The sequence below is a fragment of the Xiphophorus maculatus genome, chromosome 12 (assembly GCF_002775205.1).
Source record: "Xiphophorus maculatus strain JP 163 A chromosome 12, X_maculatus-5.0-male, whole genome shotgun sequence".
NCBI classification, from domain to species: domain Eukaryota; kingdom Metazoa; phylum Chordata; class Actinopteri; order Cyprinodontiformes; family Poeciliidae; genus Xiphophorus; species Xiphophorus maculatus.
Window position 1 is genome coordinate 9,235,842 of NC_036454.1, and position 19,182 is coordinate 9,255,023.

The 19,182-nt window shown below is 36.2% G+C and overlaps 2 protein-coding genes across 2 annotated transcripts in view; both read left to right on the forward strand.

Moving 5' to 3' along the window:
* Positions 1-764: 764 nt before the first annotated feature.
* ccdc84 (coiled-coil domain containing 84) lies at positions 765-6,602 on the forward strand. Its single transcript, XM_023343126.1, has 11 exons — positions 765-1,004; positions 1,981-2,147; positions 2,457-2,555; positions 2,634-2,700; positions 2,931-2,993; positions 3,872-3,939; positions 4,043-4,154; positions 4,262-4,292; positions 4,917-5,018; positions 5,173-5,305; positions 6,360-6,602. Exons 1-11 carry the CDS (start codon positions 885-887, stop codon positions 6,475-6,477), a joined length of 1,080 nt encoding a protein of 359 aa, XP_023198894.1. The 5' UTR covers positions 765-884; the 3' UTR covers positions 6,478-6,602.
* A 4,123-nt stretch (positions 6,603-10,725) lies between these two features.
* Positions 10,726-19,182, forward strand: part of fam214b (family with sequence similarity 214 member B) — a 29,671-nt gene continuing 21,214 nt past the window's right edge. Inside the window, exon 1 of the mRNA XM_023343996.1 lies at positions 10,726-11,073. The gene's annotated coding sequence lies outside the window, so the exon portion shown is untranslated. The remainder of the gene's footprint in view (positions 11,074-19,182) is intronic.

Below are 19,182 nucleotides of genomic sequence, written 5' to 3' on the forward strand. Positions count from 1 at the left end.
CGGGACACTCTGGGAAAGGACCAGGAAGTCCAACGTATTTATGACTAAACTAATTCAGACCAGCAGAGGGAGACATTGCTTAATTTTAAAAGGAGTCAAAAGACGCAAATTCCTCTCGCCAGAAAAAAATCTACAGATAAGTGAAAACTAAAAAGTATCTTATAACTTATAACCATTTAAATAAGCAAACCTAAATATGACTAAATACACTTGATATTCAGTGGAATGAGGAAACTTGTATTAATTTATTATATAATTTAGAAGGACTCCAAATCAGTCAGTCTCTTAAATAAGACAATGCACCAAACTGAGTATTTTTCTAGTAGGAGAAAACAAGTCCATTACTTATTCCTACAGGAGACATTTTAGGAGACATGGCAGCCTGTACAATGTTTTAGCTTGCAGACCATAGAGTTGATAATAAAATAATAAAAGAAATATCATGAAATAATATTTTATCATCTCAGAATAATTAATACATTATAAACTAAATAAAACCAAAAAGCAACTCTTGCGAGTGGATTTAAAGTATTATGTTTACAGTGTGTTACTAGAATATTAGTAACACACTATGAGGAATGCATGAATAAATAAATAAAATCCCTAAATACGCTAAAAAATACCCTTTTACAATAAAACTTTAGACTATTGTTTAGAAAAATACTTCATTGCAACCTGTCCTGGGTCACCAATGAAATGTGATTTTCTTAAGTCCAGCAGGTGGCAGTAAATTTACATGTGAGGTGATTTGCCAACCGTCAACAACGAACGAAGAAGAAGTCAACCGCCGGATATTCCGAGGATCAATATGAAACAAACAATACATTCAGGAGGTTTTTGACTTTAACTTTCAATAATTGCTGGGATTATTACACAGGGACTAAATGGGTGCATATTATTGCGCCATATGTAATCAGACAACATTCTGCGGGAAGAAGAAACACATCTTTGGAAAAAATCACCAAAGCAGACTCAGAGTCGTTCTACTTAAATTTACTGAAAAGGTGAGGAGCTTAAATTAGCACAGTTTGTGCAAAAATGTTGTTTACAATGTGTCGTGTGTTTTTCTATCCTTTTGCATTACCGAATACTACAATAATAATGCTCTGACATGCCAGACCAGTTGCTAATGATGTTAGCTGCTAACCGTGTTATTGTTTATTATATTTTCGCCTTTTCTCACCTACTTCTGCGACAAGTTTAAGCTATTATTTAACAGTCGTCCCCAAATGTGACATGACATTCAACACAATAAACTATATAATTGTAATGGAGCTACATTCACTCCTATCTTTAAGACTGGGGTCATTTCAATAATCCATATTAATTTGGATGATTATAGTTTACAGCTATTGCAGAACCCCAGATCTGTGAACAAATAAGTGCTCGATATATAATACTCTGTGTTTAAACTATGAGTTTCACTCATTATTTGAAAAATACCATGTTTTTCCACACCAGTAGCATTTATTCAGATATTAACAGTGTAATAATGGCATGTGATTTATTTGTGTTGTCAATAGGTAACAGATACTCTTCGTAATGAGAGAATTAGTTGCTATATAATGGACTGTTTCTAGATTTTAAGTTCCCAGTTGGTCTAAATTCCTAATATTATTTTGGACTTACGTTTACAACTTAAAAATCATTATATTTTCATAATAACTATTTTTGCTGCATTACATTTCCAATCAAATCGAATATGTTGAGTTTTGAAAAATAAAACTTTCAAAGTCATCAAAATATGATTTTTTCTTTTTCATAATTCAACCATTACAAAGGTAACTTTGAATACCTATTTACCGTTTTGTGTTTTAATTTAAGTCGTCAGTGAAAAAGGCATTATGGCTTTAATCAGTGCTCTGTACCAATTAAACACTTTTAAAGTTCTTCATTTTTCAATATATGGATTAGCTTGTTGTTTTTTAACAGTAATCTTAATTTCCTTCTGTTCCATGACTGTCCCATGATGGCTGTCAGGTCAAAGAAGCTCGACGAACCCTTAAAAGACCCCAAGTGGAAAAGTTTGATTGCACTCAGCACAAGCAGAAGTTCTGGTGCTACTGCTGTGGTCTTGAAGTTGAACGGGACGTCACAGATGACAACATGACAGTGATGTATGGAGGCTTATTGGAGCACATGGCCACGTACGTCTTTTATGGTTAACTTTTGTATTTAAGTTCATTTGTTCTTTTCCTCTGTCTTTTCTACAGATTTTGTCTTTTGTAAAGGAGCAAATAGATTTTTAGTCTGCCCAAATATTTAAAAATTTTTAGCATTTTGAAGTTTATATTGGAGAAAATGAACATTTAAAATACATGTAGAGGACTTAACGAACTTCTTTCAAATGTAGAAATCAGGATATATGTAATTTTAAACTGTAACTAGATCTGGGGATGACAAATCGTTAAGTCGAAACACTGGGTATTAAAAATCTCAAATACTTTTCATTCCAGACGAGAACACAGAAACAGTACTTATAAGTTTTGGTGGGACAACAAGGCTGACCCCAAGCTTAGAGATAGAGTCTTAATCACAGAGGAAGAAACTGAAAGGTAAGACAACAAGTTTGTATGAAAGAAATATGGATTTAAAATCAGTTAAAATCAATTACATTGTTTGGTTCTTTTTAGGTTTAAGGCTGAAGTGGCAAAAGTTTTGGAATCCTTTGTGGAAAAGGAAGACGAGTATATTAAGCAGGTAATGAGTTGTACTTTTGTTATCTTTCTTGAGATTAAACCAAAAAGCATCAGCCGTGTGCTTACATAATTTCATTTGCACACTTTCTTTTCAAATTGATCTTTCTTGAATTAACTTATGCGCTAAAGTTATTTCAGTCTGCACTATGTTGATAGGCAATGAGGCGTGACAGTGTGCAGTGAATGCTAACGAACAGTACTGTTTTTCTGCTTATCTTTCCATGAGTGCAGCAAGCTGATGTTATCCGGGCCCAGGAAAAGCACCGCCAGGAGGTCTTCCAGTGTCTTTTAGAGGTTTGTTTTCCAAAGATGCAGTGGCAGTATCCATCACTGTGGCCTTGGCTGGTATTTTTCTATGTAAAAAGGAAAATCCCTTTATTTTCCAGCTGAATGTTTAGTCATCACAAGATGTAAACAACATTCACTGAGAGATTATTTATGAGATTGGGTTGCACAGATTTAACTAGCTAGGATTTTAACTTATGCAAGTTGTAATAAACTAAAGCTATTTGGAAATTCAAGTCGAGACATGTAATGATGTTGCAGAGTAATTTACCAACTGATTGACATGATATGGAAAGAAATGTTGAGTGGAACTTGCAGGACAGAAAAAAAAGATTAAAAAGCAAAATCGGTTATGAATTTTAACAGTTTCAAGGCAAAATGTAGTAAAGAAATTTAAATAAATGGGTCTAGTCTTTTATTTAATAACTAAACTATATACTTTAATCCATCTGAACAAATACATAAAATAATTGTAAAGTTTGTTTAAATATTTAAAGCAGCTTCAAAAATATCACTCATTTCTCATCAATCTTGGCACAAATATTTTCAATAACTACTAAACTTTCTTCACTGTACCTTCTACCACTTTTCCTATCACCACACATGCAAAAAGCCATGTTTTAATTATTTTTTCCTCTTTTTTTAATTAAACCTTTTCACCTTGTTCCATATTTTATGTTTGGGTTGTATTTTATTTTTGCTTTAGATTTTTTCACCCTTTGTCAGTTAACTATACACTGTAGACATAAAGAAGGTATTAGTCGATGGTTTATTCAAATATATATGGCCCAAAATTGTTTAATGATTACAGAAAACTGAAGTTAAGCATTATTAGATGTAAGATGTCCTCTGTGAACCCATGTTGGCTTTTCCTGAATCAATATCAGCCCAATGAAGAGCGGGAGTTATCAAATGGACCCAGCAGCACCGATCCATCGGTGGAGGTTTCTGTCAGGTAACGCTGTGTTGACATAAAACAATAAAGCATTTTATGTTGTCATTGATTTCACTGTGAGTGATGTTTCTGTTTGGGACTCATCATCTTGTCTGGGTACCAGTTCTCAGTTTCAGTCTCAAGTGTCGGAGCAGCAGGTTGGGAGCAGGTTTGACCCGATTATTGAGGCGCCCTGGACACTTGCAGGACGAAGCCTGACTTTTATCGGTTATCAGGTAAACTCCCAGCTTTTTTATGAATCTTTCAATGCTTATATGTTTGTATTATTTTTTTTCACTAATTTGGTGCTATTCAATACTTAGTCTTTTTTTCTCTTTTGCAGGATTCATCAAGCAGTGGAAATGTGCATACGGGTAACTTCTTGTTAATTCTTTTGTTATTCATATTCTTTTGCTTACTTTCACAGTGACTGACTTCTGAGATCTGTCTCCACACAATGCAGTCAAGCACAATTTTGGAAGAATGGACATATTGACCTTATGTTTGAGTACAATTCCCTCTATTTTCTTCCATTTTCCCTCTAAATTCTATCCTGGTGTATGACGGCTGTAGCTTGGCTAAAATTGGGCCATCAACAGAAAAATTTCCCCAAACAAAGCAGGAGAACTACAGCAACGTGACAGAAAATATTTGGTGTTGAAATGTCTCAACATGAACGAAATTCTGCAACAGAGCTGTGTATCTACAAATTCCTGTAAACCTCATTAATCTGAAGCAATGTTGTAAAGAAAAGTGACTCAACATTCCTGCACAGAGGCTGATACAAAAATGGCAGCTTTAAATTGGGCGGGTGCACAAGCTTTTGAATCACTGATTTTCATTTTTTGACAATGAGAAAAACTTTATTTTTGTCTTGACTGTATGTCCTGACTTATCTATTTTTAATTTAATGTTTTGCTCTTCTCACATGGTGTGTTGTTTCTCTAATAGGTTTGAGTGTAGCTCAACAGCTCAGCATTGCATTGTGTGTGTTGCAGGAGCCGTTCCGCCTTGGCTCCAAGAAGATCCACTAGAGGGGCCGTCTGGAGCAGCGGCACAGGCTGAGATCGGCCCGTCACTCCAGGAGTTCCTCAAGCAAAGTATCTTAGCACTTGCATTGTTTGCTGTACAAAGACCAACTAGTTATTCATTCAGATTTATGAGTAACTTTTGTTCTCTAAACAGTTTAACTGCATACTCCAGACACATCAAACTACTGTGTAACAAAAGGTTCATTATCTGTCTTTTTTCCAGAGGAGCAAGAAAAACTAAGGAAACTTCCTCCGAATAGAGTGGGAGCCAACTTTGATCACAGCTCTCATACAGACGCCAACTGGCTTCCCTCTTTTGGTAGAGTGTGGAACAGTGGCCGGCGCTGGCAGTCCAGGTAAGAGCCACAATGGGAAAAGAATTGCCACTTCTGAAGAACATTGGAGATATTTTTAGGGAAAATAAGAAACCATTTGGCAAAGCTGTATTAGTTATAAGTAAGAACATTTAGTTCCTTCAATTTGGAGGTCCAGACAATTGTCACAACGGACAATTGAAAGCAATACAGTTATATTCATAATAATAGCAGTGTGTTTAAAAAGGTGAGTAAACCTCAAAATTCTTCAAATAAATTGTGTTTTAATGAACACAAATGCATTTGGGATACTGCACATTCTATTTCAAATCAAAAAAGTGGAAAAAGTAATTGAGTATTACAATATTTTACAGAAAGTCATGTTAAAAAATAGCAGTTTTGACATCTTTCTTTACAAACTCAAAAATAAACTAAGAAATGCTGGAAGATTCATCTTTCTTTAGAATCATAAACTAATATTTAGTTGCATAACCATGGTTTCTGATAACGGCGTCACATCTGTGGTACATGGAGTCAGCCATGTTTTTACAAGTGGATACTGTGTAGCTGGTGAATCCTTTGCTGTCATCAGTGGTCATATGGCCGTTCATAAATAAGCACAGACTGTTGTGTTTTGCAATATGCTTATATGGTGAGTGTGTTACAGCATTGCTTAGTGCTACACTTGTGATTAAAACAAATAATTATTTATTTTCTTTAATTCCTGTTCCTTTGGTATATAATAATCAATTGACATTTTACATGAAGCTGTAGTTCTAATGATTCAATTGTTAGTTTTCATGCTCAAGCGTTGAAGACGTCATATTTCTAATTTACATTCCACCCATGAGGTTTGATGTTAGTGTGATTTAATACAAGCTGCTTCTAAGCTCTGTGAGATGCAATAAGTTTTTCTTCAACAGCTTAATGTTTTACTCAGAATCTGCTGGTCTTACGTAAATCAGCTGACAAGATGCTGAAAACCTGATTCTTACAGTCTAAGGAAGAGTTCTAGTTTACATTGTCTAATCCAGTCTCACCTTAACATCTTAAAGTCTACACTGTTATGAATTTATTATTTTTTTGTCCCCAACAGACACCAATTCAGACAAGAGGAGGGGCAGAAGAATAAACAGAAGAGGAAGCGGGAACATGCCACCAGCGGTTCAAAAACAACAAAACCAGCCAAACAGGCGCCCAGTTCTGATATTTAAAACTTGATTCCATGCATTAGTACTAAGGTTTGGAATTATGTTTCTATGTGTTAAATTGGTTTTTATGCAGAATTTTTGTGAAGCTTTCTTGCAGTGTAGAAACCAATAAAACACTCCACCATTAATGAGGACATGTGCCCTCTTGTGCTGTATAGTTACAATTTACATAACGAAAAGCCTGAGGAAGGTTAATTTTGTTAGTATTGAAATTGCATTTGAAAATTCATTTTATGTTAACAGAAGTTGTGCCTCATGCTTTGCCCTACAGTTGACAGAAAACATTGTTTTAAGGTATTTTTATTCCAGTGAACAGCAGGGGGCGTGAACAATCCAAATGAGACTGCATGTTAAAAAGTTAACAAGATATCAGTCCTGTTTTTATTATGAATGGAGCTTTACCTTTTTTAGCATATGTTTTCTATTTGGCCAGGCTGTAACCCTATAAATGATGAGCTTTCACCCCTGTTTTCAGATCATGTTATGGAAAGAATTACGAGAAAAGTGGAGCAAAGGCAAATGGGTCACTTGTAGATGAATGACTTCTTTTGAATATGCAGTGTGTGGTGTTCCACTTCCCTATGCTAAAAAAATACAGCAAGCAGCCTTTTAAAGTCACCTTAACCTGTCAAGAAGGAAGTTGTTTTTGTGTCACATTTTCAGTAAAGTAAAAACACATTTTGAAATGTAAAAAAGACAAATGAAAAGAAATCATATTGGGGTTTCTTAGGATATTTGTAAGCATAGGGTTTATACATATAGTCTGATTTTCTGTTTAGAAATAAAAGTAATTTTTTCACAGTGACATTTCAAATGTGGTTCCACTTCAAGCTAGAGTATTCTACTGGGTACGGTAATTTGGAGCAGGAGGGCTCTGTTCAGTATTTTGTTTCTTGAACTGCACTCTTCTGGTCAGAGATCTCAGAAGTTATTCATGTTTTCAGGCCTTGTCTTTTCATAACTTCTCTTTGAGCTTCTCTTGACCTTCTCATATTCCTTTGTTATGTTGCTGCTGCTTTGTAGTGCTACGTCTCTCACGACTGCCCTCTTTTCTACTTTGTCCACTACCACAATGTCCAATGGGTGAGCCATTACCTGTTAGTGTAGATTTGGACTTCAGGGATCTGACCTTTATCATTCGATGCTAGTCTCTAGACGGTATATCCCACTTCGACTGCATTTGACACAGGTACACCTGTTCAGTTCTGTTACCAAGAATAGCAACTCAATACATTTAAGCATGCAAATGTGATAAAGATGACTTACTGAATTTACAACCAACCATCATTAAATTTTATTACCATAGAAACAGCTGACTTTGAATATGTAATGGCTGTTAGTGTTAGATGGGCTGGTCTACGTATTTCAGAAACTGCAGATTTCCTGAGATTGCACCATCCTACCTTGTATCACCAACTCATGCTGGCAGGAGTGTGGTAATAGCCACTGCCAGTGGAGAAATATTTTCTTGACACACTTTGAAGCCTTTTAATATCAATCAAGTATAGTCTAAACATCACAGTCAACCAAGGTTTGTTGTAAACCATACCAAAACCCTTTATAAACACAGTGTACCTATCTTTAATTGGTACCTCCAGCCAGCTAATCTGACATGTTAAAGTGCTAAAATCTTTTTGTTAATTTTGTTAACTAATTTGTTAAGAACAGTGAGTTCACCATAATCCAGTGGCCTACACAGTGACCAGACTGGAAATGCTCAGATGATTCTGCGGTCTTTGGGTGTTTCAGAGATGAGTATAAATACATATGTGTACCTGGAAAACAGTCTGGACTGGAGATGCAACAGTAAAGCTGTCTACAAGAAGGAACAGAGCATAGTTTAATTCTTCTAGAAGCTTAAGAATTTCAGTATTTGCAGTATAATACATCTCATGAGCGTCTTCAGAGCCTGCTTTAGACTCACTGTGTTACAGACACAGTTCCTTCCTGCCCACAGCTGTCAGCATCTACAATTGTTTGAAGAAAGTCGTATGAGGAGTTACAACATTTAAATTTCCTCTGGGCATAATAAAGTATTTTATTATAGAGCACCTTTACGGTTTGGCGAATGTGCAAGTGAAAAATGTGCGAGGAATATTTGGGACACCTTGCTGAATCTATTTTACTAATAGTTAAGGCAGTTATGAAAGCAAAATGGAGTCTAACATGATACCAGCAATATATACCTCAGTGATTCTTGAGAAGAGGGACAAAACAGGCCCTATGGATAAAGCACAAAATTTGAATAAAATATACACAAAATATAATTCTTTCAAATATCTGACCAAACTAACCTGGGCCAGGTGAGCACAACAATGTATGTTTTCCTGGTGTTTGCTGAATATTTTTTATTTTAAACATTGTAGTAGGAAGATGGTGTCTTTAAAATCCTTTATACTGAAGCAGAACTCAATATATTGTAATAGTTTAAAACAATTAAAGGAATACTAAGATAATATATTATGGCAATTAAGTATAAGTATTCAAATAAATAATTCTAAAAGTATCAATAAATTGAAATTAAACATAATTTTTATATATTTTCCAACTCAATTGAAATTTGTCCCAAGTTTTTGTCAACACCATCAGACATAAAAAGAATGCAAAAAGATCAGGCATTATTGGGAGCATCAAAACTTCTGAGGACCCCATGACCTCTTCCTTTCTCTTCCTTTGCTAAAAGGGCTAAGCAGCTCTGGTAAGCTTATTTTATTCTTTAGTTTTTTCTTCTGTTTTATTCCTAAGTTGCTCGTCACAACCATGATGTGTCAACACCATAACTGACAATTTACAAAACTTTGATGAAATTTTGTGAAATAAATGCTTAATTTTAGTGTACTGTAAAGATTTCATGGACCTGATGAGCTACAATATGGCCTCCTTCAGAATAACCATATAAATTGAGGTAGTTTGGCATTTTGTCAATTTCGTCAGACGTCAACTCCATCAGAGTTTTTAACTGACAGTGTGACTCTTTCAGTGATAGTGTTGACAAATCTCACTTACATGTGCAGTTAATTCATTTTAATGTATTTTACATAAATGGCATTACTTCACATGTATCAAGTATTTCATTTTACTCACTAGTTTGTCACCACCTTCAGTTCTGTGTCAACTCCATCATGCACTGTCAACTCTGTCAGGTGGACTTTATGTTGTTTTTTGTTTTAAATAATATTTATTTTGTTTCTTGAGAAGCAAGAAACTGAAAACTGAGTAAAAATATCACTAATAGGGTCATTAAAAAATAATTTTATATTTATTTTTGTCAGATGGTGTTGACAAAGTTCTGGGTCAGATCCATTAAAAATTTAATTTTCAAAAAAATGTTGCACCTGCACCTTAGCATCTTTACATTTCCAAAACATTATTTGTCATATTTGTATACATAAGCTTGAGGAATAATAATAATTTTAAAAAATTGGGAAAATTTAAACCCATTTTGTCCCACTTCTCTAGCATCACTAACCTAATAAAGTGGTCACGTCTGGTTGAGCTGCTTGGCAGCTGTAACTAGGCATTTGACACCAGGTTGTTTGTAAATAATGGTAATAAAAAACTAAGAATTAAAACAATGAGCTTGTCAAGAGTTTAATGAGACAGATGAATGAATGGATTTAGATCAGAAAACGTAGAGACTTCTATTTCAAGTCGTGCTTGCAGACCTTTCTCTTTTATCTTTTCCTTCACATGGCAGAAGAAAATAAAGCCCCAGTGTGCTAACATGGGCGTGGAATCACTTCTGCTGCAAGGCACTATAGGGATACATGTAGCTGATCTATTCTTAGCTCTGTGAAAACATGGCTCTCCCTAATTCAGTGCAAATGGGAGGAAAAGAAGGGGATTACCACTCAGTTTGATACAGTGAACGGTCACTGTCAGTGTGGCTGTAAGATATTTGTACGTTTAGGCCACGTATCGTTGCCGATTAACTGTCTCGTCCTTCCTTATATGCAGTAGGTAAATGTTAAATATCAAAGGATTTAGTGTGTATCGAGGGTTCGGCATAAAAGCCCTCCTGGCTTTAAAGACTGGGAGGGGAGAAACGCACGTGTAGTGGGTGGAGGTTTAACTAATCGACAAGCCAATCAAAGAGCAGTATTTTTGAATAAATCTGCATGTTTTAAAAAATTGGTAGTGGCTGAATGTTGATTGGGTCAAAGGACCATAAGCAGCCAATCGGATAAATGGCAAAAGCCCAGCTGGCCGGTAAGTCCCGCCTTCCGCGTAGTTGTCAGCGAACCCCGGAAATGTACCTTAAAGAGACAGGAGAAATTTCAGGCTAAGGTTACAACAAGGAAAACAGCTGCGAATACCCACACAAAACAAGAAGACACAGATATAGAGGAATGGACGTAGCTTCGTAAAGCAGCAAGCGACTTGTGTGAGAGGACGAGACTGAATGTATTCGAGTATTTTGAGCCGTCACCTCCGCTGCTGAGACGGCTAACTTCTGGCTTCGATTTTCAAGTGGCAACGTTGACGCTGCAGCCAGCAGGGCAGAGATAACAAAAAGGCCAAACTCCGAGACGACAGGAATGCGTCAGTCTTGACTGTCTGGGCTGTGTTTCGTTTCCTGCGTCCACCTTTATTTGGGAGGTTTGTAACCCCAGAATCATCATCATGTTCTTTTTTTTTTGGTAGCCATTTATAACTGCATTATATGAAGCTTTTAGAGTGTCTGTTGGGAAATAAGACAAAAGCTTTTTGTTTTCAACTTGTAATATAGCTCGTTCCGGCTGAAATTCTTCCCCTGTTTATCATCCAGGTTGTCACAGACATCATTCTTAAGAATCAGGTGAAAGAATGACTGGCATCCAGCCAGAGACAGCTGATAACCTAAGAGTAGTTTGCAGGATTAAGAAAGGGGGCGTTCCCCTGCTTTGTCTGTTTTCTCTGCACTTTTTTTATTCGTCTGCATGCACCCTTTGCTGCTATTGATAAAGAAGTGTTAGTCAAAATGTCATTATCTTTCTCTTGGGTGGTGCATTTGTCATGGGAACGCTTGTGTTGATGCATGTGCTTTATTTTAATCTTTATACACTCTTGGGTTGTGCATCTTGGAGACTAAGCAAATAGGGAAATATCAACAAGCCATGCAGAATAACTGTAAGACAATGCCTCAAGCTAAGCAAGGGAGTTGATGATGATGATGATGATGAAGATGATGATGAATGTAAAGTGTGCAGGTGACTAGCACAGCAGTAGGTGTATTCTTCCCTTTGATTGCACTTGGGAGCTTTGTTGCATCATGCACTGCACAGGCTGCACAGGCATTGTTTCTAAAAAAAAAACTATAATTTGCTAGGATTTTATTGCATTATTGGAGATCTTATCTCCAATGCACTGCCTCCATTTATATTGATAAGAATGGGTGGATTGCACTTACTTACACATTATGCACACGTGCTTGCAGACTCACACTGCCTCACCTTTATTGCACACGTGCATGTGGGAATCCTGCAGCTGCCTCACATTCATGCAACCGTAGAGCTATTCATATTTCACACATTCATGCAACCGTAGAGCTATTCATATTTCACACGCATATTAACATAGTGCACACATCCACATTGCAGCAGCAAAGTCCACGCTTTGCACGAAGAGCCCACCCCCACCTCATTCTCCCTCTCTCTGTCTGGGAGAAAGCAGTGGGCTTTGTCCTCAGCTGAGCGTGACGTCATGCAGATATTTGCTGTAACCAACCCTGAAGGCATTGTACATGTTGTTCAGGAGGCCTGGGCCTGGGCTTGTCCTGTGCAAAAACACACACCCAGGAAAGAAACCATAATTGATTCTTGGACGATGCTGCAGGTGAAGATGGTGGAATTTAAAAAATGCAGTCATTTTAAAGTGGTAGAAAGGACAGCAAGATCAGTCACTGTACAAGTCATTTTGGAACTCTGTTGGATGAAAAGAAAGCAAAAACTGCTGTGTTTGTGTACTTTAATGTTCAGCCTGAAGGAGCTGAATTGTATGCTTTTATACAAACAAATCAGTAAAGAACACTGGGTTTTGTAACCCATTCATGGGTGTTCTTTCCATACTGTTCATGAGGGACCTACTGTGTGCCTTTTCATCTTCATATATGGAACCACCAGTGTCTAGTTAGGCTGTTTAGAGGATTAATGTAATATGATTAGCATGAAACTTACTTGAGGTAGTAGCAATAAAAGCTGAGATTTTTCCTTGATTCTACCTAAACACAACAACAGCCTGCCAATGCATTATGTACCTTGCCTGCAGCTCAGTTACAGTTTCCAGTTTTATTCATGGGCAGGTCAACTGATAATCTGAGACACTTAAGGCACACCATTCATCTTGTCATTTGTGTGTTCACCCTGCCTTTCAGCAAACAGAGTTCATCTCATGCGTAATTGTGTTCTGATCGCATGGTTACGGTTCATGGCTGTAGCATTCTTTTTCCTAACTGGTGGTGCTTTGTGAAGTGGTAGATACTAAACGCTTTGAGCTGATGAGTGCTTGTCGTCAGCCCTCCAATGAATGTCTACAGGATTTTATGTCAGAGATTACAGATGATTATGTAGGTTGGATCCAATACTCGGCACGGCTCTGGGGCTATATTGATATCTAATGCTGTATGTGTGGCTGTATCTGAATGCTGCTATTATAGAATCAAAATTACTTTTTGTCAGATTTGACTAATAAAAAAGATTATTTTAAAGGTACAAGAAATGGAACAAGAATAAATATGGTTGTTTAAGTATTAACATTACTTTTTTCTGAACTTTCAGCTCACTGAAAATGCACACTATAGTTTAGTTTCCTTAACTCAACTTATCTTTTTTAACATTTTAAATAAACTGGTACATGTGAAGCTTTAATTATTTTAAACCGTGTGAATGGTTAGCTTAATTTTTTTTATCTGGCTTATTATTAAATCTCTGGCAGCTTATTTAAAAAGCAGAATATGTCCTGAAAACCAACAGTTTTCCTAAATCTGTAACTCAATTCTCTGTAGTGTTCATTGAATTTTTTTTATACAAGTAGCTGGACATACTCTGAAGATGTTTAAATTAAAGAAGTGTCATTGGTGTTTCCCTGTGTTTTTAAACCCACCTATTAAAGGAATATTCATAGTCAGACATTCATACATGTAATGTTATTTATCAACCATTTTCTTTACAAAATATGTTAAGTATTTCAGATGTTTTAGTTTCAGATTTCCAAGGCAGCTCAGACATTAAATCCTCCTAATTTGCCCTTATCATGTTAAATTAAGCCATTTTGGCATGTTTTTTTTTTCTTCTTTTAAGCTCTTTGTCTCAGCTCAGTCTCCAGTGGCTAGATGCCTTTTTTATTAACTGGACTTAAATCTCAACTGACATTAAGAGGAGATGGCAAGATGACTGCATCACTTGCTGAATTAATCAGCATGGTCTGACATTACAGCCTGAGAAGCAAAGGTCTACGATATCCAGCTACCCATGGCTGTCTTCTTAGACTAGCAGAACTTGGGCATGTTGTTCTGAAAAGTTGAAAAGCATTTTCTAAAACACGCAAAGAGGTTCATGGTATGCAATTTTACAGAAAAAAATCCCATATTAGATTATATTCAGTTTTTATATTCTCATAATGACTTCTATAATAATTTTTTACCTTCTAAAGAAAGAAACACCTTGACTGCATTTGGGTTCTCTGGATCGCTTGCTTTGCAATGCCAAAGTCTCGTTTAAGAACAGTAGGTGGGATGTTGCTTGTGGCCCAAAAAACACATTTTATGTCTGTTTTCAAGCTGTAGCATCAAGACTCTGGAATGTTGGTACTGTTGTTGTATATAAGAAACAGTTAAATACTTTACTTTTTAAGCAGACAGTTAGTTTGACATTGGTTTTATTGATTTTGTTGTTAGTTTGCCTTTTATATTTTGTGTTTCAAATGCATTGTAATTCACCATAAAATTCAATATCTGTTGTATGGAAATACAGTTTATTCTTGAAGATTTGATTTACTTGATCAAATCTTACAAATGTTATGCCATGTTCAGTTAATAGCCTTTCATTTTTTGCCCACTTAAGTGGTTTTAATAAGCCACTTATTAAAACAGAATGATGGTATCTTGTTACAAAAATGTTAAAGGTCAATCTAATTGTGAGATAATTGTGTTCTACCAAAACCTCTGTCTGGTTGTTATTCAGAGCTTTTAATCAAAAGTGATGAGCACTGTAACTGCAGTTGCTTAGAAAATATAACTAGAAAGTGGTTATTTACTTTCCTGGATAATTATTAATCATAAAATATTAAGATTCACAGTTTTAGCAGAATTAGGTGGTAGTGATAATTATAATTTGAAATCTACTGCAGTTTTCAGTTTTTGGTCAATTATAATAATGTTTTCAGGTCTTCAGTTTATTATGATGGGATAGGAAGATCTGTGGTTCACTGTTTAGTGTGGAAGCATTTTGTGAAGGTTTTCTCACACTACTCCTAACTGCCCATTTGCATGTTTGAGTCACCACTTAGAAGATCCTGTGGTCAGTTGTTTTGGTAATCTTTTCTCTTTTTGTTTGAGATAACTCATTACTGCACAGTCTGTGTACACTCTTCATTGCAAGATAAACTCACAAGTTCCAGTGTTTCAAGTTATTTCCTTTTGTTTGTGTCTCTGAAGTAAAATTACCCTTAGTCAATCTTTTGTCATTGTATTTTACATTATGCTCAGTTTTAGTGGATATAAACTCATAGGTTGTTTTTTTTTTTAAGTGCTATTGAAGAACACATGTGGTGCGTTACTTTCTGTAGAGCCTTTTATATTTTTAAATAGCTTCTCTATATGTGCCAGAATTAATGAGTAGTTATTGGAAGGTACAAATCTCTGTATTATGTAGGTCAGCAGAGAGCTCATCATACTAAGACTTGTTCACTCACCCTCTTTCCTGTCACCATTTTGCTCTCTATACATGTTGACTTTTTTCTTTTATGCTGTCACATGCTCCATTTTTCAGTATTGTATATTTCTGATTCTCACTGTGGCAAACATTAGCTTAATACAAAAGCTTGACTCTTTGCATAAATAGCTTGTTACTCCATGTGTTTTGAATCAAAAACACATTTGTGACCTTAAAGTAAGAGAACTGAAACTGTGTGTACAATTGTTTCCAGTGTAACTGCAGTTCAACTGCAACTCTCTGTGGAGACTTTTCTGCCAGATCAAACACTGATATTTTTAACCAAAACACACAGTAAGAACTGGAAGAATCACTTATGGTTAGCTGATATAGTGTTCCATTTCTGTACCTCTGATTCTGCAATTTGCATCTGAGCATGATGTCTGGTCCAACTAAGCTATGATTCAAGGACAAAACCTAATTGGATTTGCAAATTAACATGGCTAGGTTAACTACTGTTAGGAATACAAGCTATTAAAAAATAGCAAAGATAGAATACAAGCTATTAAAACAAGCTATTAAAAAATTTCTCTGAATTTTTGTATTAAGAACTTTTGCAGCAACATGTTCACGAAATGAGATTGTACAGGGAACCACCCACCTATTCGCTGTTCAGTAATTGAAGATTCACCTACTTGCGGATTTTTCTGTGGGACATAACTCCATATTTCATAGAGCATATTACTAAGCCCTGTGGATACTGTGGGTTCACTTAATAGCAATGTGTGTGTGAAAGATTTAATAAAAATTTGTTGCAACTGCAAATAAACTAAACTTTTATTTTCTGATACCATCACCAAGGTGTACATGCAAGTTAGTTGTGGTTGATCACACATTATGTGAGATACCGCTCATTTTCCAGCTCAAAATTCTTACTTTTATGACCTTTTCAGTTAATTTTTCCAACTTGAAAAATTTCTTATTAAAGATGAAATGCTTAACCCATCAAGCTGTACTGATGGATAAGAACTTTCTTTTTTGAATTCCTCGTTTACGTTTTTAAAATGTCTTCTAGTATGACGGTACTTGGAAGTATTGTTATTTCAGCCTATACCAGTTTGAGAACTGGCATAGGCTTTAAGCTTTGGCATAGGATACACTGATCTCCCTGATTCACTTTAACTGACTACTGACAGTTAAAGTGAATAAGATTGATTATCTGTTCTTTGTAGCAACTGTGGTTGTGTTGGATATATTCGGTGGCAAGTGGAAAAACACTCAATTTGATATAGATGAGGAAAAAAATGTGCGAGCCAAATTGTGATTGCTGGATGATTTTACATCTACCTTTCAGAATGCACAAGTGCTGTATTTTTTTTATTTGAGGCTCAACAGCCTGAGATTAGTCAAGGTGGCAATACTGATCGTAATGAAGTAGTCAGATTCAACCTTTGATGAATTTATGCCTCTTGAGTATGCCTATGGAAGCATGGGAAGTCCTGAAAGATCTTCAGGGTATTTCTCTCTGTTCATTTGCATGCTAATTACTGCACTACATCAATGTGTGTGCATTGTAAAGGCTGTTGTGTGTATGTGACTTGTTTCCCCACTGTGTGTCATCAGAGACAGGAAACTGCATTGTTGTTCTGCTGTTGTTTAAGATGTGACGTAAGATGCAGGGGATATGGAGACAACTATTTAGGGGTAAAGAAGAAAGTGGCAGGGAATGTGTGGAAATTGTGAGGGAATTATAGGCATCACAGGTGCAGACAGATGTGAGTCAAACAAATTTGGCTCAATTTTGGTTTTCACAATCTTATCTTGTCTCTACAGTATATGTGGCTATTTTAGTGTACAAGACTCATGACATTACATCGTTTACCACCAAAGTGAATGATAACATTGAGTAATAGCTCAATACCAGCTTCATATTTAAAACTGTTGGCTTCTTGCGAGGCTTCCTGTATTAAAGTCTTTAGCTCTTTATTCACAGTAGCTCCATATCCATCTTGAGTTTGGTATTTGTCACCTTTATGATTCACTCTGACATTGTACTCACTATGGCTTTTTATGATGCATTTTTTTGAAACCTTATCCTGTTAAATATACAGACATTCATATGACTACAGCTGCTATTTGACCTACTCGCTCACACCCTAAAAGATAAACTTAGGAACAACTGGCACTTGCACTGCTAATTAGCAAAGTAAGTCTGTTTTTCCAACAGACATAAATGACTCAACAAGAAAAAGGTACACATCTGAAAGTTAAACACCTGAAAGTATGTAATCACTAACGAGCTGTAACATAATATACACAATATGGTTTATTTCATGTACTGAAGGCGTATGTTCACAAATTAGTTTATCCAACGATAAGTTATTGAGACTCTAATAACTTATCGTTGTCTCACTTTCCAGGTTCAAATTAAGCAAAAAATCCTGCCCTGTTTTCCTGGATGTAGTGCAAAGTAGGTGTGAGTTCAATATGGATTGGTTTTGGTGAAGATTAGAAATTAGTGTTTGGGTTAGGCCAGGGGTGCCCAAAGTCGGTCCTTGAGGGTCGGCATCCTGCATGTTTTGGTTCTCTCCCTGGTTTAACACACCTGGATCAAATGATGGCTCATTAGAAGGACTAAGAAGAACATTGACAAGCTGAAAAGGTTGTTGGTGCCACCAGGGAGAGAACTAAAATGTACAGAATGCCGGCCCTCGAGGACCGACTTTGGGCACCCTTGGGTTAGGCAGTTGACAGTGAATGGACATCTCCTTCAGTGACCTAATGGGATTGCTGAGCAACCTTCTCATTGTAAGTTAAACTGACCTCAGGATTAACCCCTGTCAGACCTTTAGTTGACCTCTATTTTGAAATACCAAGACCGAAATGGATCAGTGGAGTCTACAGACATGCATATATTATTTAATTATAATGAAATATTAGGAAAACTACAATACACAGTGTTATTGTAAAATCCCATATTTAATTCACTCTTCTGCATCTGTCAGTACAATGCTTGGGACACTTTCAATGTGACTCATCATTGTTTTCTGCTCCTAGCACATTTGGGTGTAGAAAACTAATCTGGAGAAAAGTGAACTCATCTAGTTGGAGAAACATGTAATTGTCATGCAGTTCGAATCCATTAATCTATGTAATTGCCCAGCTTCACTGTAGACTCAACCGTCCTTTGCAACATTTCACTCTATAGCTCTCCCAGAAATTTAGTTAATAAGCTTTAACTCTTCTTGTAATATTTTTGATCATCCACTTTCGTTGGTAATCCTCTCTACTGTCCACTTTTACATCAGTTGGATTACTTGGTGAAACGGTGACTATGTGTTGGCAAGACATTGGGCAAGTACTTAAGACTTAATTTTTCCCCCTTCTCTATCTAAATATCTATTTGGAACATAATGAAAAGCAATGTGGCACAATCATACAATGCAAGAGTTCCCCTAGCATGAAATTAAAGAGCACTAGAGATAGGTGAAAAGAGAAGCAGCTGAATGTAAAGTGAAGGATTGAGGACTGAGAGGGAAAAGAGATGAGGTGGAGGGAGAGAGAGAGAGAGAGAGAGCTTTATTTCCTGTCCTCCATGAATAGGCAGCATATTTTTCTGGAACATTCCTCTGAGCTGGCCGGGCCTGTCACCAAGAATCGGGCTGCCACACTTTTTCCCCATCTCCACATTTCCTCTAACTGCAATTTTTGTGTTACTGGATATTGTACATAAGTCACTTCTTGATTATTTTTCTTCTACACTGTTTGGTTCCTTTAATTGTTTTTAAAAAGCTCTTCTCAGAGAAGAAAGTGGGGGGAAAAAGTCTTGCAATTAATATTAAACGTAGACTGTGAAAGT

What these genes read in the sequence shown, in the direction of transcription:
- ccdc84 (XM_023343126.1), top strand. Translation starts at nt 885, where the DNA reads ATGGGTGCATATTATTGCGCCATATGTAATCAGACAACATTCTGCGGG. An exon ending in TCTTCCAGTGTCTTTTAGAG is followed by an intron (nt 2,994 to 3,871) that starts GTTTGTTTTCCA and finishes AATCAATATCAG; the next exon opens with CCCAATGAAGAGCGGGAGTT. An exon ending in TCGGTGGAGGTTTCTGTCAG is followed by an intron (nt 3,940 to 4,042) that starts GTAACGCTGTGT and finishes TCTGGGTACCAG; the next exon opens with TTCTCAGTTTCAGTCTCAAG.